The sequence below is a fragment of the Mobula birostris genome, chromosome 18 (genome assembly GCF_030028105.1).
Source record: "Mobula birostris isolate sMobBir1 chromosome 18, sMobBir1.hap1, whole genome shotgun sequence".
Taxonomy (NCBI): Eukaryota; Metazoa; Chordata; class Chondrichthyes; order Myliobatiformes; family Myliobatidae; genus Mobula; species Mobula birostris.
Window position 1 is genome coordinate 67,776,654 of NC_092387.1, and position 26,150 is coordinate 67,802,803.

Genomic DNA, 26,150 nt, shown 5'->3' on the forward strand with positions numbered 1-26,150 from the left:
GCAGCAGCACAGTACCATAAAAACTTAGCAAACATAAGAATCAGAATCAGATTTAATATCACCAACATGTGTCGTGAAATTTGTTCAACCAACACACATCAAAGTTGCTGGTGAACGCAGCAGGCCAAGCAGCATCTCTAGGAAGAGGTGCAGTTGACGTTTCAGGCCGAGACCCTTCGTCAGGACTAACTGAAGGAAGAGTGAGTAAGGGATTTGAAAGTTGGGGGGGGGGGGAGATCTGAAATGATAGGAGAAGACAGGAGGGGGAGGGATGGAGCCAAGAGCTGGACAGGTGATAGGCAAAAGGGATATGAGAGGATCATGGGACAGGAGGTCCGGGAAGAAAGACAAGGGGGGGGGTGGACCCAGAGGATGGGTCCCAAACAGTCCTTCCAGGTGAGGCAACACTTCACTTGTGAGTCAGCTGCGGTGATATACTGCGTCCGGTGCTGCCGATGTGGCCTTTTATATATTGGCGAGACCTGACGCAGACTGGGAGACCGCTTTGCTGAACACCTACGCTCTGTCCGCCAGAGAAAGCAGGATCTCCCAGTGGCCACACATTTTAATTCCACATCCCATTCCCATTCTGACATGTCTATCCACGGCCTCCTCTACTGTAAAGAAGAAGCCACACTCAGGTTGGAGGAACAACACCTTATATTCTGTCTGGGTAGCCTCCAACTTGATGGCATGAACATCGACTTCTCTAACTTCCGCTAATGCCCCACCTCCCCCTCGTACCCCATCTGTTACTTATTTTTATACACACATTCTTTCTCTCACTCTCCTTTTTCTCCCTCTGTCCCTCTGAATATACCCCTTGGCCATCCTCTGGTTCCCCTCGCCCCCCCCGGCCTTGTCTTTCTTCCCGGACCTCTTGTCCCATGATTCTCTCATATCCCTTTTCCCAATCACCTGTCCAACTCTTGGCTCCATCCCTCCCCCTCCTGTCTTCTCCTATCATTTTGGATCTCCCCCTCCCCCTCCAACTTTCAAATCCCTTACTCACTCTTCCTTCAGTTAGTCCTGATGAAGGGTCTCGGCCTGAAACGTCGACTGTACCTCTTCCTAGAGATGCTGCCTGGCCTGCTGCGTTCACCAGCAACTTTGATGTGTGTTGCTTGAATTTCCAGCATCTGCAGAATTCCTGTTGTTTACGTCGTGAAATTTGTTGTTATGTGGCAACAGTACATCGCAATATATAATAATAAAAACTGTAAATTACAGTAAGAAGTGTATATATATTAAAGTTAAATGAAATAGGTGGTGCAAAAAGTGAAAAAAAAGTAGTGAGGCTCATGGGTTCATTATTCTTCAGAACTCTGTTGGCTGTTTTGAATCGTTTAGTGTATCTTCAGGCTTCTGTGCCCACTCACTGATGGTAACAATGAGAAGAGGGTATGTCCAGGACAATAGAGTCCTTAATGATAGATGCAGCCTCTTTGGGGCATTGCTCCTTGAAGATGTCCTGAATGTTGGGGAGGCCAGTGCTCACAATGGAGCTGACTGAGTTCATAAACAGAAATATTTGAAAGCTATTTAATATTAAAATAGTTAATATCAAACTATTTTAGAATAATAAACTTAGAACATTGATGAACTCTTAGAAGTATTTAAATATACCCAAATAAAAATCAGTAGTGAAGCAACTCCTTTGTCAGGTGTGACCTGATCAAGGTCCTTCATGTGATTCCTGAGTAAGTGACAGTACAATGTCACAGTTTATCTTAATGTATTTTTGTTGTGTATAGGTGTGTGTGTGTGTGTGTGTGTGTGTGTGTGTGTGTGTGTGTGTGTGTGTGAGAGAGTGTGTGTGTGTGTAGGTGTGTGTGTGTGTGTGTGTGTGTGTGTGTGTATAGGTGTGTGTGTGTGTGTGTGTGTTTTGTGCTGCACTGGATCTGGAACAACAATTATGTCGATTGTTAACAATGATCTCTTTAGCCAGAGAATGGTGACTTAGTGGAATTCTTTGCCACAGGCCAAGACTTTATGTATATTTAAGGAGAGGTTGACAGATTTTTGATTAGTCAGGGCATGAAGGGATACAGGGAAAAGGTAGGAGACTGGGGCTGGGAGGGAAATTGGATCAGCTGTGATGAAAAGGCGGAGCAGACTCGATGGGCCAAATGCCCTAATTCTGCTCCTGTATCTTATGGTCATATAATCTTATTTCGTCTCCTTTACACTAGTGTAATGGAAATGACATTAATCAATTTGAATCATGAATCTTCACTGCAGGGGTCATAGTAGCATCGTGGGTGCTTCTATAGTGTGGATGGGTGGTACAGTGATGTAGATGGACAGTATGGTCGTGTAGCGGCTAGCCTAATGCATTGCAGTGCCAGTGCTGAGTTCAATTCCCACTGCTGTCTGTGTGTTCTCCCTGTGACCACATAGGCTTCCTCCAGGTGCTCCAGCTTCCTCCCACATTGTATGTATTAGGGTTAATAAACTGTGGACATGCTATGTTGATACTGGAAACATGGCGACACTCGTGGGCCGCCTCCCAGCACATCATTGGACTGTATTGGTCATTGATGCAGATTATTAATTTCACTTTATGTTTCAATGTTTCAATATACAGTATATGTGACAAACAAAGCTAATCTGATTAAAAATTCTTAATCTGTGATAAACAGAGTATGTAGGTGTTGTCAGGAAAATAATCTTAAAATCTGCCTGCAATGTTATATCTCCTGTGTTGATGTGTTCTTAAAAGAAAATGTACAGTTTGCTCTCAGTTTTACATGCCAACGAATACTGGTGTTTCACTGAGATTTCCCCACAATTCTAAACCACCTGTCAGTTCACAAAGGCCTTGCCAATTCTGCTGAAAGATCTGTCTCCCTTTGGACACTGCCTAACTTTGCTGCATTGTTAAATAAGACATTTTTTTGAAATTGCTTTATTGCAGAGCACATCCCCTCTCTTCTCACTACCACCATGAGGTGGGAGGTGCAGGAGCCTTGGGTCCACGTCGCCAAGTTTAGGAACGGACTTCACAGCTTGTGGACTCACTTTTGGGGACTATGCAGTTCACGTTCTGTCTGTTATTTGTTTTCTTTGCTTATTTGCTAGATGTGTTCTTTTTCACACATTGGGTCAGAAAGGAGGCACAGAAGCCTTAGGACTCACACCTCCAGGTTCAGGAACAGTTATTACCCCTCAACCATCAGACTCTTGAACGAAGGGAATTATTTCACTGAAGTTCACTTGCCCTATCATTGAGATGTTCCCATAACCTATGAACTCGCTTTCAAGGACTCTTCATCTCATGTTCTCAATATTTATTGCTATTTAAAGTTCAAAGTTTAAAGTAAATTTTATTATCAAAGTACAAATACAACCCTGACATTCATTTTCCTGTGGGCAGCTCAGTAAATCTATAGAATGGTAACTATAACAGGATCAGTGAAGGATCAACCAGACAACAAACTGTGCAAATACAAATATAAATAAATAGTAATAAATAGTAAGAACATGAATTCACAAGATAAAGAGTCCTTAAAGTGAGATAATTGGTTGTGGGAGCATTTCGGTGATGGGGCAAGTGAGTGTAGTTAACCCTTTGTTCAAGAACCTGATGGTTGAGGGGTAATAACTGTTCTTGAACTTGTTGGTGCAGATCCTCCTACCTGATGGCAGCGGCCAGAAAAGACCATGAGCTGGGGGATGAGGATCTCTGATGATGGATGATGAGTTATTTATTATTATTATTTCTTTCTTTTTATATTTGCATGGTTTGTTGTCTTTTGCACACAGGTTCAGCTCCCTCTTGGTCTTTCATTCATTCTGTTATTATTCTATTGACTTATTTAGTATGCCTACAAGAAAATGCGCCTCAAGGTTGTAGACTGTATACTGCACATATTTTGATAATAAACTTACTTTGAACTTTGCGTGCAGGAACTCGATGAGGTTACAGCTAGACATAGAACATAGAACTGTACAGTGTAGGAACACAATGTTGTGTTGAGCTAATAAAATTAGTAATCCAGTTTAGCCCAACTAAACTAGTTCCTTCTGCCAACGCAGTGTTTACATCCTTCCATTTCTGCATGCTCATGTGCCCATCTTGAACGCCCTTTTGATATCTGCCTCCGCCCCAGACATCGCATTCCAAGCACCCACCACCCTGTGTAATTTAACGGCCTTGCACATTTCCAATGAACTTAACCCCTGCATGCCTGCTAGTATTAGACAGTTCAGCCCAGGGAAAATGATACCGCGTGTCTCTTCTATCTATGCCTCTCGTAATCTTATGTTTTTGTATATGGAAATCAGTGTTCTAACTTGTGTCTATTTCCTTCTGCTGCAGTCCCTATTATATGTTCTTGGAATGCCAAAGGCACGCTCTGCATTCAGGACTGCTGGAGGATTTAATGCATTGCAGTCAGTGTTGGCCGACATGGAAGGAGCTTTATGTGACCCCCCTTCAGCCCAGTGGAGCTCAGTGGATCAGAATGACATATGGCACCTGATCGAAATGACTCTCTGCACTCTAACTGTTGCCATGCACTCTGATCCTGTCAACTGTTACTTCTTCAGAACACAGGGTCACTTTGACAAAATGATAGATGACCTCAAGCTTTTTGGTTGCTTCAGCAAAAAAGGTGAAAGGTCATGTTATCCATTGGATGTCAGTGCCTGCAGAAAGTTCAGCGAGCTTGTAGATTTGGCCCACTGTTCCACAGTGGATTTTCCAGCATCGTTGAGGAGTTGTGTGAAAATATTTGGATTTCTGGATCAAATGGCAAAAGACACATTGACTTCTCCCCGTTGGCTTTCCGGAAAATTTCATCCTTCAAGTACCAGTGAATCAAAAAACCAAAATGATGTTCAACAACGAACGAGGATTCTCCACAATGCACCTGATACCAGTGAGAAGGATACAGAACATCTGGCTGTTGGTGATCCAGATACCAGTAGGTAGGTCACTAACGCATAGTCTTAGAGAACCACAGCACAGAAACTAGCCATTTGGCCCATCTAATCTATGCAAAGCTATTACTCTGCCTAGTCCCATCGACCTGCACCTGGACTATATCCCTCCAAAACCCGCTCGTCTGTGTACCTATCCAAACTGCTCTGAAATTTTGAAATTGAGTCCAAATCTATCACTTCTGCTGGCAGCTCGTTCCGCACTCTCATCACTCTCTGAATAAAGAAGTTCCCTCTCAGGTTCCACTTCAGTATTTCATAGCTTACTCACCCTGAACCTATGATATCTAGTTCTAGTCTCACCCAATCTGAGTGGAAAAAGAACTTGCTTGCATTCACTCTATCTATCCATAAGACTATTAGGTACAGGAGCAGAATTGGGCTATTTGATCTATCGAGTCTGCTCTGCCATTTCATCATGGCTGATTCAATTTTCCTCTCAGCCTCAATCTGCTGTCTTCTCCCTATATCCCTTCTTGCCCTGACCAATCAGGAATTTATCACCCTCTGCCTTAAACATAAATAAAAACTTGGCCTCCACAGCTGTCAGTGGCAAAGAATTCCACAGATACACTACTCACTGGCTAAAGAAATATCTCCTCATCTCTGCTCTAAAAGGATGCCCCTCTATTCTGAGACTGTGACCTCTGGTCTTAGACTCTCCCACTATAGGAAACATGCTCTTCACATCCAGTCTCTCAAGGCCTTTCACCATTCAACAGGTTTCACTGAGGTCACCCCTGATTCTTCTGAATTCTAGTGAATACAGGCTCAGAGCCATCAAACGCTCTTCATTTGACAAGCCATTCAATCCTGGGATCATTTTCGTGCATCTCCTTTGAACCCTCTCCAGTTTCAGCACATCCTTTTTAAGAAAAGAAGCCAGCTCACAATACTCCAAGTGAGGCCTCACCATTGTGTTATAAAGTTTCAACATTATATCCTTTCTTTTATATTCTAGTCCTCTTGAAATGAATGCTAACATTGCATTTGCCTTCCTCACCACAGACTCATCCTGAAAATTAACCTTCAGGGAATCCTGCTCAAAGACTCCCAAGTCCCTTTGCACCTCAGTTTTTTTGTATTTTCTCTCCATTTAGAAAATAGTCAGCCCTTTCATTTCTTCTACCAAAGTGCATGACCGTACACTTCCTGACACTGTATTCCATCTGTTATTTCTTTGCCCATTCTCCTAATCTAAGTCCTTCTGTAGCCTCTCTACTTCCTCAAAAGCACCTGACCATCACCTATTTTTTTTATTGTCTTTGCAACAAAGCCATCAATTCCATCATCTAAATCATTGACATAGAATGGAAAAAGAATTGGTCCCAACACAGATCCCTGTGGAACACCACTAGTCACTGGTAGTGAACCAGCAAAGTCTCCCTTTATTCCCACCCTTTGCCTCTTGCCAATCAGCTACTGCTTTATCCATGCTAGAATCTTTCCTGTAATGCCATGGGCTCGTAGCTTGTTAAACAGTCTCTTGTGTGGCACCTTGTCAAAGGCTTTCTGAAAATCCAGGTACACAACCTCAACCGATTCTCCTTTGTCTATCCTGCTTGTTATTTCTTCAATTATTTATTTATTTTGTTATTTATCCCTCTCATAATATTTTATATCACTATCAGAATTCCTGCCCTTTTCCTACAGTCCAGGGAATAAAATCCTAGACTTTTCCCTATAACTCAGATCCTCAAGACTTGGCAACATGTCGATGATAAATTTTCAGTGTACTCTTTCAACCTTATTGATATCTTTCCTGTAGATTGGTGACCAGAACTGCACATAATTTTCCAAATCAGGCCTCATCAATGTCTTATACATCTTCAACAATGTTTGATTTATTGATGTGCTACATTCATCGAAGGGTACTGTTCAGTACAGGATGATGTGCTGGAAGATCGTATACCCAATGTTAAATCTTCTCTGCTGCACAATCACTTCCGATTTACTTCCCGATATAGTAATGTTGCACAAGTTCTATGACAGATATTCAAATTGATAACTTTGCTAAATTGCACTTTGTGTGATAATGGATCTAGTCTAAATTCTGGAGGAAAGATGTTGCCTGACCTGCTGAGTTTGTTAAGTGTTTTGTGTGTGTTACTCTGGATCTCCAGCATCTGCAGTGTCTCTTGTCTTTATGAGTAATACCTTCATTCTGGTTTCCTTCATTGCCTTATGACAATGAAGATTTCTATGACTTGCAATTGGTGAATTTAACTATTTGGTACAAGAAACATTTTTTGATTTTGTGAGTTATATATTTACTCTATCAAAAGCTTATTAACATTACTTTATATTAAAAGCAATGTTTCAGCTCAATAAAATCCTATTAGATCATACTTGGAATATTGTGTTCAGTTCTAGTCACTTCATTATAGAAGGGATATGGAAGCTGTAGAGAGTATGAAGAGGAGATTTATCAGGATGCTGCCTGGACTAGAGAGTATGTCTTTTGAGGAAAGTTTGTGTGAGCTCAGACTTTCCTCTTTGGGTGAAGGAGGATGAGAGATGTCTTGATAAAGATATGCATGATGTTAAGAAGAATAGATCGAGTGGCCAGCTGGAGACTTTATTCCTAGGGCAGAAATGGTTAATACCAGGGGGCATAACTTTAAGATAATTGGAGGATATAGGGGGATTTCAGAGGTAAGTTTTTTACACAAAGAGTGGTGGGAGTGGAGACAGATACACTAAGGACATTTAAGAAACTCTTAGATAGGCACATGGGTGATAGAAAAATGGAGGGCTAAATAGGAGGGAAGGGTTAGATTGATCCGACGGTAAGTTAAAAGGTCAGCACAATATCCTGGGCCAAATGGCCTGTAATATGCTGTAATGTTCTATATTCTATAGTTTAAGTATTTTTTAATCATAAGTCTTCACTGCTAATCATGTCTGTGCTGCTCAAAATGCAACAGACTCACTGGCTAAGCAATCTGTCTACATTAAAACCGCATAACAATTTTCCTATATTGCACAGGTTAAGAAAGATGCTAGAATCTTGGTGAAATTCTAAAGATTTATCCCCAAGTATTCATTAGTAGGGATGAATGGAAAATGACAGAGAGTAAGAGGACTGATTCCATTTCAAATCATCTGTTTGGGGAACAAAGAGATATCAGTGAAGAGCAGTATCCATGCTTTTCTGCATGAGGGGCTCCACAGATAGTTTGCATTCTTGTGAAATGTTTTCAGAGGTCTCTATTAGGCTATGAGTATCACTCAAAATGGCCACACTTGGGGAAGCCTTCAGTGTAGGAAATTGCTGCACCCACATTGTCAGCTCCTTGCACACTTCTTTTCTCCGTGAGGGATGAATTTGAGTGATCTTTGTAGTGCAACTTTGATAAGTGTTGGATCCAACTATTTAATTCTTATATTAGACTGTTTGATTGTTATTTTCATTGCAGTTTAACAACCAATTGTCTGCTTGAATTTTAAATAGATTTTATCTGCATATAACAGTTTAATACACCTCTGGTAGTTATACAAATTATAATTCTGAAAAGCTCTGGCTTTTTTATTCTGCATTACTTAAGTAAGTATTTGCTGATTGATTAACTTATTGCTGCCGTGTTTGAATAATAGCTTTCTCATTGGGTACTGCAGTATTTGAATAATAGCATTCTCATTGGTTATCTTGGAATGGCAGTATTTGAATAATGGCTTTCTCATTGGTTGATCCTTATCTCTGTGGTATAAAAATAGCTAACTTATGCTAGGTGCCATCTTAACTTTGGCTTTCCCTTCAGTTACTATGTCTCTATCACTGTCTATTCAACTTTCCTTTGTTCTATCAACACTTAATAAAACATTTATGAAGCAAGAAGTTTTGTGCCTCTTCCCTGACTTCTAAGCATACTTTAGATTAAAAACATCAGAATCCAATAGCAGCAAACTGCGACACAGTGTCGTACATCGTGGGAATGGGTCCTATGGTCTCCATGTAAGATGACCTTTGTATCTATCTACACTAGTCCCAATTAGTTGCATTCAGTGCATTGATTTCAATGCCATGGGTGACTTGAGTTTCCTTGGAAGGATGTGATTAAACTGGAAGGAGCACCAAATCAATTTTCAATGATGTTGCCAGAACTCTGTGAATTATAGGCAGAGGCTAGACAGGGTGCGCCTTCACTCCTTTGGTTGTTGACTGTTCAATAATGTGGGTTTCTCTGCAAGACAAGACTTTGGTAATTCAAACTTTATGTATATTTCTGAGAAAGATGTAAGTGTAATGGTTTGGATTGTTATGTGATAATCAGTAGTTGCCATTCAATTTGAACAATGAACCAAAATGACTTGATGACAGTTCTGAAAAGAATACAAATCATATTTGCTCTATATGTGGTTGTGAAGTTGGGGATAAGTGTAATTTATTTGGAAGGATGCAATAAGAAGCCTCAAGTAGAGGAAGCACAGGTCAACATTCCTACCCCATGTTTCTAGACTCTCCCTCACTTGATGCTGGGGACTGTTGCCCTGTTGAAACACTTTATTCACAACTTTGTGCTTATCTTTATGAAGGTTGCCTGCAGTCCCTGTGATTATCCACCCAGGTGCTATTTGTGTCATGATGCATCTACTGCCAAATATTAGCTGCAAGGATGTTCCACAGGTATCCATTGTTTTGTTTTCTTTGTAGAATCATAATGCAGACTGTAATATTTTTAACTCATATTTCCAGAGCAATTTACCTTTGTCTTTGTGCCATCTAACTCTTAGGAGAGAGCTGTACTGAATCTCAATGTCTAAATTGTCTTGTTTACCAACAGGTATCAAATATCATCAAGGATGCCTTGACTTTAGGAGGGTATGAGGCAGATTTACCAGAACCTTGTCAGGCCTTAAAAAGTTAAATGGTTTGAACAGGTTACATGATTTTGTTTTGTAGGTGAGAAGTGATTTCTGCTATCAGATTTCTGAATGGGCATTGAACCCATGAACACTACCTCATTATTTTTTAATTTCTTTTTTGCACTACTTTAATTTAATTACTTAATATATAAATCTTTATGAATTACAGTAAATATATATAACCCACTTACACATGACCTAATATTCCAACCTTTAGTTGTGGGCGTTTTATTAAATAACAATGTGTAATTTTCAATCCCTTTTGAACCTTGTCATAGTATTTGTTTATTTATTTATCTATCTGTTTATTCATTCATCTATCAATCCATCCATCTATTTATTTAGAAGTACAACGCAGAACAGGCCCTTTCGGCCCAATGAGTCACATTGCCCAGCATCCTCGTCTACTTAACATGAACCTAATCACAGGACAAATTACAATGATCAGTTAACCTACTAACCGGTACATCTTTGGACCATGGGTGGAAACTGGGGCACCTGGAGGAAACCCATGTGGTCACGAGGAGAATGACAAACTCCTTACAGGCAGCGCTGGAATCGAACTCTGAACTCTGGGATGTCCTGAGCTGACGTAGAAATTGGGAGTGCCATCTTATTCCTATTGCATATCATAGAAGTATTTTTACTTTACTGAATTATGGCGTATTATGCCAGGCATCTTCACAGGAATTTGCAAGGCATTTGATTGTGCAAAGTGGTGCTCAAAGATAGGCATCCAAGGTTACAAGGAGAAGGCAGGAGACTGGGGCTGAGAGGGAAAATAAATCAGCTATGATGGAATGGCAGAGCAGGTTTGATGGGTTGAATGGTCTAGTTCTGCTCCTGTATCTTATGGACTTCCTTGTCACACACAAGCAAGAACAACTTTATCTGAAGTCTACACCTCTATGCTGTTTCCCTTTAACTATTCAATTCTTCAGCTAACCCGCACAACCTTAATCACCACAGTCTGACGGGGCTAGGAGCTGTTTGATCACTGCACTAAAACTGATTTTGTTTCTTTTTGTGTTCTTCCTTGTAAAATTTATGTTTATATATAGCTTTTGTCTTTCTTGTGAATGCTGATTATCTTATCTAAGCACCTGTGATGGTGCTGTAGGTAAGGTTGTACCTTTGAATAATATTTGCTCCTGCATATAGCAATAAACCTGAGATTGACTAAATCTTCTTTCCTCTTTAGCTGTCCCTGGAGCTGCAACATGCAATTGCCGATTATGTTCTATCACTTGTCAAATCAGAAAGGAGCCGTCAGACCATGTGCGGATCTAGCCTTCTGCAGGTCTTGGTGGACTGCTTTAAGGAGGTATTGGCTGACAATTCCAACCCTCTGCACTTTCCCCTTATCAGGATCTTTGAGAAGCTGGCGTGCCAGGCAATTGATCCACCAGTCTTGAGGTAAAGTCTGTCCCTCTATCCAATGCATGTGGTCACACTCAGACACACTCATGAACACTTATGCATACAGGTGTGCATGCACACTGTGGAATGTTTCTGAGCAAAACACACAAAATGTTGGAGGAACTCAGCAAGTGAGGCAGCATTCATGGAAATGAATAAACTGCTGACATCTCAGTTCAAGGCTCTTCATCAGAACTGGAAAGGAAGGGGGAAGAAGCCAGAATAAAAAAGGTAGTGGGATGGGAAGGGGCACAGCTGGTAGTAGATGGTTGGGGGAGGAGAGATTTTGTTAGAAGCTGGGAGGTGATAGGTGGAGGAGGCAAATGGCTGAAGAAGAAGGAATGTGATAGGAGAGCGCAGCGGACCATAGAATAAAGGGAAGGAGGTGGGGAATCAGATAGAGCAGGGAAGAAGTTTTGGGCAAGTCATGTGAGATGGATCTCTGTTTTGATGGAGAATTGACTTTTGAAATGTCAAATCAAAACGATTTGACTAGAACTAAGATAAGGCTAGGACTAGAAGGTCTAGTCTAGGTTAAGGGTGAAAGGTGAAATATTTAAGGGGAATACAAGGGGGAGCTTCTTCACTCGGAGGGTGAAGCAAGAACCTATCTTCACTCGGAGGGTGGTGAGAGTGTGGAATGAGCTGCCAAGAAAAGTGGTGGAAGTGGGTTTGGTTTCAACATTTAAGAGAAATTGGGATAAGTACATGGATGAGACGGATATGGTTCAGATTTAGGTAAATGGGACTAAGCAGAATAATAGTTTGGCACAGACTAGATGGGCTGAAGGTCTTGTTTCTGTACCAAAGTGCTCTGTGATTCTCTGACCTAATTCCATTCCAGCTCCAATTTTGGTCACATTTGTTTAGAACTTGGTTCACATTACTTTCCTTATGTGTTTCTCAATCATGGCAGGAAGATAACAAACGAAGTACCTGGAATGCTTCTATAATGTCCTCACTGCTCAAGTGTCTTGGACAATAAATGTATGTCTCCAGGACAGATTAATTACCATTACTTTAGTATTTGCAGGAGTTGGCAATTTGCAAATTTCTGCTGGCCTTCCTACTCTGCAATGTTTCAAAACTGCAGTTTGTCTGTCAACTGCTTTGAGATGGTCCAAGTTCGTGTTATATTTGCTTCCTTTGGTGGACTGAAATGGAAAATACGTAACTGAAATATATTTTCTCAAAAAAATTCAGTGTATCTTTTATTATTTCTCCCAGCAAATGGGGGAACAAACAAGAGAATATTGATTAAAAATCAAACAGCCTCTAATAAGCTCTGGTTGAAGCACACTGGAACAAAACGATTCCTTATGCTTTAGTTTGTGAGAATAGAAGCTGCTCCATTCTGTCATACAAAATGGAATTTTATCTAGAGAAACTTTTTTTAAGTGTATTTATTTTATGGGAACTGTGTATTGCTGGCAACTCAGCGTTTGCTGACCATCCCTAATTGGCCGCCTTGAACCATTGCATTCCTTCCAGCGAAGCTTCTCCAACAATATTAATGGGAAGCCAGTTATTGGATTTAGATCCAGGGAAACCTAACAATACTGCTATAAGATTGTAGTATTAACAAAGACTAATCTCCCTTTAAAAGCAAGACATATTGAGAATAACGCACACAAAATGTTGGGGGAATTCAGCATTTTGTATGTGTTATTCTCTATTTCCAGCATCTGTAGAACTTCTTGTGTTTACATACTGTGAATGATGCCTTTTTATCAGGAATTGAGTTGGTTCCTGTTTGTGATAGCTCCATTATTTGTGTAGTAACTTGAAGCAGTTTTCAGAATATCTCATCATGTGGCAAATTTCTTTGCAGAGCAGAAGAACAAATCCATGACAATGGGGTGGACATTCTCTGTGAGAGCAAAAGATACATGACCAATGGGAAGAAAGTTTTGCAGGGCTCTGTGAGAACTTCTTTCTTAGCTTTCTGTTGTGTCAGGAGCTATAAGATCCAGCTGAAACATCAGAGCTAGACGTGTCAGCACCTTGGCGTCACATCATCAAAGTATTATTAAAGCCAGTGAAATTTTCTCCACAGAACTAACATTTAAATGTATAAATATTAACTTGTGGGACAAGATGTTTGCTTTACTCTTTGGTAATCAAATAAATAATTTTGAATAATACTTGGAAAGAAATGATAGGGCAATAGGATAATGCCTACAAAAACAGATACTTTATACTTTATTGTCGCCAAACAATTGATACTAGAACGTACAATCATCACAGCGATATTTGATTCTCTGCTTCCCGCTCCCTGGAGTACAAATCAATAGTAAATATTAAAAATTTAAATTATAAATCATAAATAGAAAATAGAAAATGGAAAGTAAGGTACTGCAAAAAAACCGAGAGGCAGGTCCGGATATTTGGAGGGTACGGCCCAGATCTGGGTCAGGATCCGTTCAGCAGTCTTATCACAGTTGGAAAGAAGCTGTTCCCAAATCTGGCCGTACGAGTCTTCAAGCTCCTGAACCTTCTCCCAGTGTAAAGTGAGTCCAGGGACGGAAGATCTGAAACACCTACAAAATGTAAATGCAACCCAATGCATCACAAGGAAATCCTTCCCACCATTGAGCACATCTACAAGGAATGCTGCCACAAGAAAGCAGCATCCATCAGCAATAACACCGCTGTCTTCTTCTTGCTGCTATCAGGAAGGAGGTACAGGAGCCTCAGGTCCGGTACCACGAGGTTCAGAAACAGTTATTACCACTCAACTATCAGGCTCCTGAACCAGTCTGGATAACATCACTCACCACGACACTGAACTGATTCCACAACATAAAAGACTCACTTTCAAGGACTCTACAACTCATATTCTCAGTTAATGAATTATTCATTAATATTCATTAATAAATTCATGAATTTATTTATTATTATTAATATTGTTTGTTTTTTTTGTATTTGCCCAATTTGTCTTCTTTAACAGATTGATTGTTTGTCAGTGTATATGTGTTGTTTTTCATTAATTCTATTATTTGTGCATTCTACTGTGAATGCCTGCAAGAAAATGAATCTTAGGGTGGTATGTGATGACATATATGTACTTTGATACTAAATTTATTTTGACCTTTGAACTTTTAAAGCAGGGGAGCAGGACTAACTGGAGAATTCATCACAAAACTCCAATGGTCTTATAGTTTAAATGGTTTCCTTTAACGATTTATCATTGAATAATTCCACTGCCTTCTGATTTACACTTTGTAGAGACTTCTTACGCCTTGGTGATCCCCTAAATTGTGCGATTGGAAAGCCTCAGATGTGTGGTTTATCTCGTAAGCATCAAACCACGTTGTCCTGGCACCAGCTGAACGCCAATGGTAAGGCTGCGGTTAATAAGTGTTGGACGTTATGAGGAATGGAGGTGACTGTGAAATTATTTTATTTAATATGTTTTTCCTTTATTTCGAGATACAGCATGGAGTAGGCCCTTTGAGCTGTGCCACCCCAGAAATCCCTGACTTAACCCCAGACAAATCTTGGGACAACCTACAATGACAAATTAATTTACTTGTTGGTATGTCTTTGGACTTTGGGAGGAAACCAGAGAATCCTAAGGAAACATATGTGGATCACAGGGAGAGCGTACCGACTCCTTACAGATGATGTTGGAATTGAACTCTAAACTTCCAACGTCCCAAGCAGTAATAGTGTTGCACTAACTGCTCTGTTACCATGGCAATAGCAGAAAAGCACAACTTTTGTAAACGAGATTTTAGTTGATTGGTTTGCACTTTGCTTTTAGAGCTGGGGTTAGAGAGCATTCTGGCAGGAAGTATTACAACTGGGTAGAAGTAACCTCTGATTGTAATTTACAGCGAGAAAGCGTTACTGTTTTGTTCTTGAATTAGTACACAGCTTGATCTTACTGGCTGAATCCTGCTGCCCCCTGTTCATTCATTTTGAACTTCCTTGCTCATGTGTGTTCACCTGTGGTGTGCGGGATTTGTATGACATCATATTATCATTCAGATTCATTTGTTTAATTTGAGTGCATCGAAACATACAGTGAAATGCGTCATTTGTGTTAACAACCAACAGACGCGTGGATGTGCTGGGGGCTGCCAACAGGTGTCACCACACATTCTGGTGCCAAAATAGCATGCCTACAATGCTTGGCAGAACAACACAGAACATAACAAGCAACAAAATAACAACAGCAAAACAAGCCCCATTCCTCCCTTCTACTTACCCTTCATGAGGTAACGTGAGAAAGCTCCACCTCGAAAGATCCCTGGCAACCTTTGACAGCTGGCAAAGCTGGGCTTGGAATTAGGCTGCTTGTCGAGTGAAACTTTTGTTAACCTTTTAAACACAGACATCAGTAATAATGAAAAAAAATCAAGCAAGTTGATTAAAAACTCCAAAAACACAGAGGATAGCATAGCAGTTAGCATGATGCTATTACAGCTCGGGGTGTTGGAGTTCGGAGTTCATTTCTGACATCCTCTGTATGGAAGTTGGTACATTCTTCCCGTGAGTGCATGGGTTTCCTCCAGGTGCTCTGGTTTCTTCCCACAGTTCAAAGAGGTACTGGTTAGTAGGTTAATTGGTCATTGTAAATCAAGCTGTGATTAGGCTCGGTTAAATAGGTGGGTAGCTGGGCGGCGCGGCTTGTTGGGCCAGAAAAACCTGTTCCACACTGTATCTCTAAATAAAATATATACCTTCAAGTAAGCCAAATTAATTCAAACACAAGTCTAAGGTGTCAACAACAGTGGGGTATTGGGTTCTCAGCAGGTCTGGGCTCCACCATTGTCTCCTAGAAAATCCCGCCAGTTGATTTCCCAAGTGTATCTGTCAGCTTTTGTCTATTTGTCTTTTAGTATAGATTACTTACACTGTGAATAAGCACTTGATGGTCAATGTGGTCCTTGTGGGCCACAAGGCTTGTTTCCATTGCAGTGCGCCTCTACAACTCTGTATAATCCAAATGCTGAGGGGAAAAGTATTGGAATCCATTCTGAGGAACACCTTAAGCCCTTTCCCCCACCCTCCCTGCATTTTAACCAGCATATTTGGTCTCCTTCCCAGTCTGATCTGAAATATTGACTGTTTCTCTTAACACTGATGTGACCATACCAGTTAAATATATTTCCACCATTCACTGTTTTTATTTTAGATTTCCAATACCTGATATTCACTGCATCCCTGAAGCCTTCCCCACCATTCAATACGATCATGGCTGACCCATTCAATACGATCATGGCTGACTCATTCAATACGATCATGGCTGATCTGCGCCAGGCCTTATCTCCTCGTCTTTCCCAGTTCCCCATTGTCCTGAATCTTTCAAAAAATCCATCAACTGCAATGATCCAGCCTCCATATCTTTCAGGGGCGGAGAATTCCAGAGATTCGCCATCCTCTGTGAGAAAATGAATATGCATGTCAGTTTTAATTAAGTAATCCTTTGTGTTGTAACTACGTCCCTGTTCAAGATTATTCCATTAGTGAAAACATTTCAACAGCATCTAGTCATTTCCCATCAGGACCTTTTTCTATTTTAATATTACCCCTCATTCTGAACTAAACTCAGCCAGTTCCATCATTGGCACCAGTCTCTCCAGCATCCAAGACACCTTCAAAAGGTGATGCCTCAAAAAGGCAGCATCCATCATTAAGGACCCCCATTACCCAGGACATGCCCTCTTCTCATTGCTACCATCAAGGAAGATGTGGTAGCCTGACGACAATTGTAATTCACGTATTTTTACATTGACCGTAACAAGTTATATAAACAACAAAGAATGCTTAATCAAACAATATATTTGCAAGATTTCTCAAATATTACTGAAGTATTAATTTACCACCTTAAAACTGGTAGTGATTTTCTTATATTTTCCAAAGTATTTCCTGTTGCTTAAATGTTATGAAATTTGATGATCTTGAACATAAATTTGAAAAGTAACTTATAGATTTTTCAATCATGAAAAAGGATGTGAGATAAAAAATGAATTCTATTGACTTAAAGGATTCAGAGAGATTCATATTTTATTTGTGAGTTGTTTACTAGAAATAATATGTTTCATACAAGCAATGGCCATTCCGATTATAGAAATTCACCCTCAGAGAATTCACAAATCACTGCCCAAAAATTTGAGATGCAGAATAAGTTTTGCTCTTACAGAACTGGTGTGAAAAGTAAATAACTAAATACTTTCTTCCCTGATGATATTGCTCCAAAAATCATGACAAGAACATGTTTGAGCATCCCCACCCCTTTCCATAATCTATAGATATATATTCATTCCAGCATCTGCAGTCACTTCTGTCTCAACAAATTGGCAACAGCTTGTCTAAGGTGGATACCAGAATCTGGAAGAACATCACAAACACTGGAAGAACCTGAGGACCTGATGAAGGGTTCCAAGCCAAAATGTTGATTAACACCTTTTGCCTTCACGGATGCTGTTCAGCTCGCTGAGTTCTTTCAGTGTTCTGTTTGTTATTTGTTGGACATTAAAAGCCACCGAGTGGATCATCTGGGTCGCCCTCCCCTCCATTTGTGACATTTACTGGAAGCAATGTATACGACACGCCCGAAACATCCCACAATCTCTACCACCCATCCCACAATCTCTTTGACCCTCTACTGTCAAGAAGGAGGTACAGGAGCATCAGGACTAGGACTAGCAGACTGGGTAACAGCTTCTTCCCTCAGGCTGTGATACTAATGAATACTCTGCTATCATCAAGGTCTCGACACTAGGACAGCGAGCTATTTACTGTTTACCTGTGCTGTGCCCTACATGCATTTTGAATTATAATTTATTAAATTATTTGTGATAATATTTTGTTTTATGTGCTGTGCGTGATGTATGTTTTATGGGTGCACTGTGGTCTGGAGGAACATTGTTTCGTTTGGTTGTAGTTAGATGACAATAAACTTGAACAAGAACTTGTTATAACATATTAGAATAGTTATCTTAGTGAGTGAACAAAGGATGTTGTTTAATGTCTAAACTCTTGCCTTTCCTTATTTCAGAGACAGACAGAAGGAGAAGCCACTCTCGAAGAGGCTCGCTTGTGGCAAAGAACATACCATTTCTGGCTTACAGCCTATCCCACCTGCCGAAGCATATGACAATTCCACGGCATCGGGTGATGAGCTTAGTCTCCATGATGTCCTCCCGACATTTCCACTCAACAACATCAACTGCTGCGCCCTCCTTTACAGAGTTTGACATGTCCGTCCTCGGCCATGGGTATGAGAGATAGCTATAAACCTCCGGGAGTGATTGAATTGATAGCTTGAATGTTACAGATAAAGGAAATTGTTGCCAAATATATTCATTTGATGGAGAATTAAAGGTCCAGTACACACATGAAACTGAAAGAAATTAGAATAACTAAGTAAAAATCAAGAGTTTGAGCCTGGAGTTGCGAGCCTTGACAATGTCTAGTCAGGGGGTTGATATGGAAGATCAGAGCCTGAAGGATGATCAATAGTCCAGATGTTGAAACCCAATGACTGAAGCATGGAGGCCTGCCCTGGAGTTAGAGTACTGTCCGTGTGTGTGTGTGCGTGTGTGTGTGTGTGTGTGGATGGATGGGAGAAAAGGAGCTTGTTTTTGCTATTATTGTTTTGTGGCTTGTTGTGTTCTGTGTTTCTTTGCAAGCATTATGGACATTGTATGTTGGCACCAAAATGGGTGGCCACACTTGCAGGCTGCTCCAGCACACCCTTGGGTAAACGCAGACGGTGTATTTCACTGCCTGTTTCGACGTACGTGTGGTAAATTTGGCTACCTAGTCAGCGGCGGGAGCAGTGCAGAGAGGAGTAGATAAAATTACAGAAGAGACAGACACAGCGGCCATTGTTGAGAGAGGGCCAGTAGCCAGAATGGGTGTGTCAGGCTTCGGTTCAAAGGAGGCTGGCTCTGATGAGGCATTGGTTCTGGGTAAGTTGCTGTTAAGTTTCCCTTTTTCCTTACTGTGTCAGGGGTACTGAGTGTACTCTCCCTCATGCTGAATGTTGGAGTCCTGGGAGACCCAGCGTATCCCAGGGAACTATGTCTGTATGAAGTGCACCCAGCTTGAAGACAGTGTTAGGGATCTGGAGCAGCAGCTGGATGACCTTCAGCTTGTATGGGAGAGTGAGGAGATCATCAGTCAGAGTTACAGGGAAGTAGTCAGCCCGTAAATTGCAGGAGGCGAGTAGATGGGTGACTGTCAGGAGAAGGAATGGGATGGTTTGTAAGCAGTTAGTGCAGAGCTCCCCTGTGGCCATTCCCCTCAATAAGAAGTATTCCATTTTGGATACTGTTGTGGGAGAATGCCATGGAGACCGGGTTACTGGCACTGTGCATTGGTCCATGGTGCTGAAGGGAAAGAAGGAGAAGAGGGGAGCGGTAGCGATAGGGGACTCAATAGTCAGAGGAACAGACAGGAGATTCTGTGGAATTAAACGTGACACCTGGATGGGATGTTGCATCCCAGATGCCAGGGTCAGGGATGTCTCGGATTGTGTTCACAGCATTTTGGAGGGTGAGGGGGAGCAGCCAGATGTATTGGTACATATTGGCACTAATGACATGGGAAGGAAAAGCAAAGAGGTCCTGAAGACAGAATGTAGAGAGCGAGGCAGAAAACTGAGAAGCAGGACCTCCAGGGTAGTAAATTCTGGATTGCTACCTGTGCCAGTTAGGGTAGAATGAAACTGGCTGAGAAGCTGGTGCAGGGGGCAGGGCTTCAGAATCTTGGATCATTGGGATCTCCTTTGGGGGAGATATAACCTGCACAAAAGGGACGTGTTGCACCTGGACCTGAGGGGACCAATATTCTCACGGGCAGGTTTGTTAGAGCTGTTGGGGAGGTTTTAAACTAATTTGGCAGGGGGGTGGGAGCCAGAGTGAAGGGATTCAGAATAAGCCAGATAGTAAAAAAGCAAAGATAGCATGCAGTCAGACTGTCAGGAAGGAAGGGCAGATGACAGGACAAAACTGCAGCCAGCAGGGTAAATACCAGTGCATTAGGGATACAGAATCAAAAAGGGCAGCAAATGCAGTAAGCAAGCAAGCAAGCTTATTTCATACATAAGGCAGTTCAAAATGCTTTACATTGATCAAGATATGAAATCAAACGTCACATTTCAGACAATATACAAGAGAATAAAATAACATAAAAATAGATATGATAAATAGAAGTCACAGCGCAGGAAATTCTAATTAAAACTACAGTGAAAAGAAAAGTTTTAAGCCTTGATTTAAAAGAGCTTAAAGTTGGGGCAGACTTCAGATCCTCTGGAAGGTTACTCCAGATATGTGGAGCATAGTAACTAGAAGCTGCTTCACCGTGTTTAGTTTTGACGCTGGGGATGGTAAGCAGACCCGCCCCAGACGACTTGAGAGCTTGGGGGTTCGTGATATAGCAGGAAATTGAAGATGTACTTTGGCCCTACACCACTCTGTGCTTTATAAACCAGTAGTAATATTTTAAAGTCTATCTTTTGGACAGGAAGCCAGTGTAGTCATCTGAGAACTGGAGTGATCAGTTCTACTTGGTCTTAGTGAAGATGCTAGCAGCAGTGTTCTGAATGAGCTGCAGCTATCTGGGGGATTTTTTACAGCGACCTGTTAAAACACCATCAATGATTACAGTAAGATGTTTTGTTGCTTGCCATGATTTGAGCTTGTATATGTTAAACAGGGAACCCCTAGTATGGGCCCTTGAGGCACTCGGCATGTCACTCTTGTTCAGTTAGTTATGCAGCTACCAACTGATGCAAAATAGTCTCTGTCCTGTAAATACAACTTAAACCACTTCAGGACTGTACCGGAAAGTCCCACTCAGTCTTCCGGTCTGTCCAGTAATATACCATGGTCAAAAGCAGCACTATGATCCAGTAAAATCAAAACAGAAATTTTATCTTCATCATGGTTTAAGCAGATGTCATTTAAAACCTTGACCAGAAAAGTCTCAGTGCTTTGGTGTTGTCGAAATCCTGGCCGGTGAACATCCATAATTGCTTAGTGCCAAAATGCCGTTAAGTTGCTGATAAACAACCTTTCTAATGATTTTACTAAACATGGTAAATTTGATATAGGCCTGTAGTTATTAATTCCTGAGGCATCTAGGTTGTTCTTTTTTAAAGTAGGCTTAATAGTTGCAGTTTTCAGGGCTTTGGGGAAGCAGCCTGGGAAGTGTTGACTATCTGCAGAATGTCTGGTGCCATGCAGTTATAAACATTTTTAAAATGTCAAGGGAACAGGAGGAGGATCTCAAGTGTAGCACAATTTCTTCTAAAGTTTTATAGTCAATCAGTTTGGATTGTGAAATCTTAACTAAGTTAGTTCTAGGTGAGTGAAAGGATGACGCTGACTTCTGACCTGATGCAGAGACACTGACAACATGTCTAATCTTCTGTATTTTGTCAGTAAAAAGGAACGCAAGCTCATTACTTGACTTTGTAGATAGAAGTTCAGGTGCTACTGATATTAGAGGATGAGTGAACCTATCAACTGGGGCAAATACAGTACTCATAGTGTTATATCTCAATGAGCAGAGTATAAGAAATAAGGTGGATAATCTTGTTGCACTTTTGCAGACTGTTGTTTATGAAGTTGTGTCCATCACTGAGCCACAGTTGAAGGATGGTTGTAGTTGGGGGCTGAATGTCCAAGATCCATTGTATCAGAGGGATAGGAAGAGGGGGTGATGTGGCTCTGCTGGTAAAGAAAGGAATCAAATCATTAGAACAATATGACACAGGATTGGAAGATGTTGAATCCTTGTGGGTTGCGTTAAGAAACTGCAAGGGTAAAAGAACTCTGATGGCAGTTATATACAGGTGTCCCAACAGTGGCTGGGAGGTGGACTACGGATTACAATGGGAAATAGAAAAGGCGTGTCAAAAGGGCAATGTTATGATGGTCATGGGAGATTTTAACTTGAAGGTGGATTGGGAAAATTGGGTTGGTAATGGATCTTAAGAGAATGAATTTGTTGAATGCCTACAAGGTGGCTTTTTAGAGCGGCTTGGTGTTGAGCCTATGAGGGGATCAGCTATACCGGACTGGGTGTTATGTAATGAACCGGAGGCAATTAAGGAAATTAGGTTAAAAGAACCCTTAGGAACTAGTGATCACAATATGATTGAGTTCAACTTGAAATCTGATAGGGAAAAAGGAAAGTCTGACATAGCAGTATTTCAGTGGAGCAAAGGAAATTACAGTGGTATGAGAGAGGAGTTGGCCAAAGTAAATTGGAAGGAGCTGCTGGCAGGGATGACAGCAGAGCAGCAATGGCGTGTGTTTCTGGGAAAATGAGGAGGGTGCAAGATAGACATATTCCAAAAACAAAGAAATACTCAAATGGCAAAATAGTACAACTGTGGCTGACAAGGAAAGTCAAAGCTAATGTAAAAGTAAAAAAAAGAGCATACAACAAAGCAAAAATTAGCAGTAATGTGAAGCTTTTAAAAACCTACAGCTGTGTACATACATCTCTTGATGCTTCTGGACACATCTTCAGTGATGTTCCTGGAATCATCGAGTGTTTCAGGTCTTTCAACATCATACAACCTCCTCCAGGTGACCCAGCTGGGGTTGATCAGACCCCAGATTGTGTCCAGATGGCTAGCTACTTATGAATCCATGGCTCCCCTCTTTTGAGCCACAGCCATCTTGAGGCCCTCTCTGCCGCATCGGTGGTACTGCGAATGGCTCTCCTCTTCCTCTCTCCCTCGATGCCCAAGATGCTGAAGGCTCTAACTCAAGAACGAGCTACGAATCCCCTACAACCAACCTCCACTGGGCATGGCTTGCAGCTTCCTATCAACCCCTCCCTTCGCCGTTGCCTCCAGAATCTGGTTAACATCTTCATCAAACTGCTTCCACAGTGAAGTCATGTTAGCTGCAGGCCATTTGATCTGCCTCCTGTTAGACTTCATGTTCCAGGGATTATTTTGCAACACTTGGAGGTTCCGGGCACTACAGAGAGCAACTAAAAGAATCATTAGTAGGGAAAGGATGAAATATGAAAGCAAACTAGCAAATAATATCAAAGTGTGTAGTGAAAGCTTTTTCAAGTATGTGAAAAATAAAAGAGAGATGAGCCTGGATATAGGACTGCTAGAAAATAAGGCTAGAGAAATAATAATGGGGAGTAAAGAGATGGCAAATGAACTAAATGTTTTGCATCAGTCTTCACTGTGAAAGACACTAGCAGTGTGCCAGGTGTTGAAGGGTGTGAGGGTTGAGAAGAGAGTGCAGTTACTATCTCAAGGGAGAAGGTGCTCAAAATGCTGAAAGACTTAAAGGTGCATAAGTCACCCAAATCAGAAGAACTGCATCCTAGAGTTCTGAGAGAGGTAGCGTTAGAGATTTTGGTGGTATTAGAAATGATCTTTCAAAAATCATTGGACTGTGGCATGGTTCCAGAGGACTGGAAAATTGCAAATGTCACTCCACTCTTTAAGAAAGGTGGGAGGCAGCAGAAAATAAATTTTAGACCAGTTAACCTGACCTCAGTGGTTGGTAGGATGTTGGGGTCAATTGTTAAGGATGAGGTGATGGAGTACTTGGTGACACAGGACAAGATAGTACAAAGTCAGCATGGTTTCCTTCAGGGAAAATCCTGCCTGACAAACCTGTTGGAATTCTTTGAAATTACAAGTGGGATAGATAAAGGGCATGCAGTGGATGTTGTATATTTGGACTTTCAGACGGCCTTTGACAAGGTGCTACACATGAGGCTGCTTACCAAGTTAAGAGCCCATGGTATTACAGGAAAGTTACTGGCATGGTTAGAACATTGGCTGATTGGTAGGAGGCAGCGAGTGGGAATAAAAGGATCCTTTCTGGTTGGCTGCCGGTGACTAGTGGTGTTCTGCAGGGGTTGGTGTTGGGAGCGCTTCTTTTTATGCTGTATATTAATGATTCAGATGATGGAATAAATGGATTTGTTGCCATATTTGTAGATGATATGAAGATTAGTGGAGGGGCAGGTAGTGTTGAGGAAACAGGTAGGCTGCAAAAGGACAGACAGATTAAGGGAATGGGCAAGAGAGTGGCAAATGAAATACAATGTTTGAAAGTGCATGGTTATGCACTTTGGTAATAGAAATAAATGTGTGGACTATTTCCTAAATGGGGAGAGAATCCAAAAATCTGAGATGCAAAGGGACTTGGGAGTCCTTGTGCAGAACTCCCTAAAGGTTAACTTGTAGTTTGAGTCAGTGGTGAGGAAGGCAACTGCAAAGTTGGCATTAATTTCAAGAGGTCTAGAATACAAGCGAGGGGATGTGATGCTGAGGCTTTATGAGGCACTGGTGAGGCCTCACCTTGAGTATTGTGAACAGCTTTGGGCCCCTCATCTTAGAAAAGATGTGCTGGCATTGGAGAGGGTCCAGAGGAGGTTCACAAGGATGATAACGAGGAATGTTTGATGGCTCTGGACTGTACTCGCTGGAATTCAGAAGGATGAGGGGGGATCTTATTGAAACTTTTTGAATGTTGAAAGGCCTAGACAGAGTAGATATAGAAATGATGGGATGTGGAATTAAAATTAAAATGAATTAAAGCGTACATCTACGCTCTGTCCGCCAGAGAAAGCAGGATCTCCCAGTGGCCACACATTTTAATTCCACATCCCATTCCCATTCTGACATGTCTATCCACGGCCTCCTCTACTGTAAAGATGAAGCCACACTCAGGTTGGAGGAACAACACCTTATATTCCGTCTGGGTAGCCTCCAACCTGATGGCATGAACATCGACTTCTCTAACTTCCGCTAAGGCCCCACCTCCCCCTCGTACCCCATCTGTTACTTATTTTTATACACACATTCTTTCTCTCACTCTCCTTTTTCTCCCTCTGTCCCTCTGAATATACCTCTCGCCCACCCTCTGGGTCCCCCCCCCTTGTCTTTCTTCCCGGACCTCCTGTCCCATGATCCTCTCGTATCCCCTTTTGCCAATCACCTGTCCAGCTCTTGGCTCCATCCCTCCCCCTCCTGTCTTCTCCTATCATTTTGGATCTCCCCCTCCCCCTCCAACTTTCAAATCTTTTACTAACTCTTCCTTCAGTTAGTCCTGACGAAGGGTCTCGGCTCAAAACGTCGACTGCACCTCTTCCTACAGATGCTGCCTGGCCTGCTGCATTCACCAGCAACTTTGATGTGTGTTGCCTGAATCTGATCTGACCTGATCTGAGTTTGAACGACGTGAATGAGCTTGGAAAATGATACATTCCCCAGTTCTGAAAGAAGTGGATGCAATATGGCCCATCTATAAAATGCAGTATGGTTACTCTGACCACGCTTTCACCAAGAAGGACAAACATTGCTGGCCTTGGTCACAGCACCACCTGCAGGCTCCCCTCCAGATTATGCAAGATGTGCTGAATGGCCACATACTGTTCCTATGTTTTATGGTCTAATGATTTTGAACGGAAGTGTATCACAGTTTGTTGCTGGATATGAACCCTCACACTCCCCACCAATAATTATGCGGAGGCACCTTCACCAAAAGGACTAACACTGTCTCAGAACGTGGCTCACAATTGTCTTCTCAGGAATAATTTGGCCATAACCTTGGCCTTGCCTTTCATGCACACAGTCCATAATATGAAGACAAAGTGATGGATAAACACAAGAGATTCTGCAGATGCTGGAAATCCAGAACACCACACACAAATTGAGTGCCACTGTAGTGTCGCTGTTACAACTTGGGGCGTCAGAGTTTGGAGTTCAAACTCAGTGTCCTCTGTGAAATGCAGGGGTTTTCTCCAGATCCTCTGGTTTCTTCCCACAGCCCAAAGATGTACCAGGTAGGTTAGTTGTAAATTTTCCCCTGATTAGGTTAGGGTTAAAATGGAGTTGGTCGGTGTTTGCTGAGTGGTGCAGCTCGGATAGCCAGAAGGGTCTATTCTGCACTGTATCTCTAAATAAAATAAAT

The 26,150-nt window shown here is 41.6% G+C and overlaps 1 protein-coding gene across 5 annotated transcripts in view; it reads left to right on the forward strand.

Moving 5' to 3' along the window:
* The window catches only part of wdfy4 (WDFY family member 4), a 358,785-nt gene that overhangs the window by 65,283 nt on the left and 267,352 nt on the right, over nt 1-26,150 (forward strand). For all 5 annotated transcript variants that reach the window (XM_072282880.1, XM_072282882.1, XM_072282881.1 and 2 more), the window contains 5 exons: nt 4,322-4,932; nt 9,481-9,571; nt 11,012-11,226; nt 14,458-14,570; nt 18,239-18,458. In XM_072282880.1, the coding sequence (XP_072138981.1) occupies nt 4,322-4,932; nt 9,481-9,571; nt 11,012-11,226; nt 14,458-14,570; nt 18,239-18,458 (1,250 nt within the window). The remainder of the gene's footprint in view (nt 1-4,321; nt 4,933-9,480; nt 9,572-11,011; nt 11,227-14,457; nt 14,571-18,238; nt 18,459-26,150) is intronic.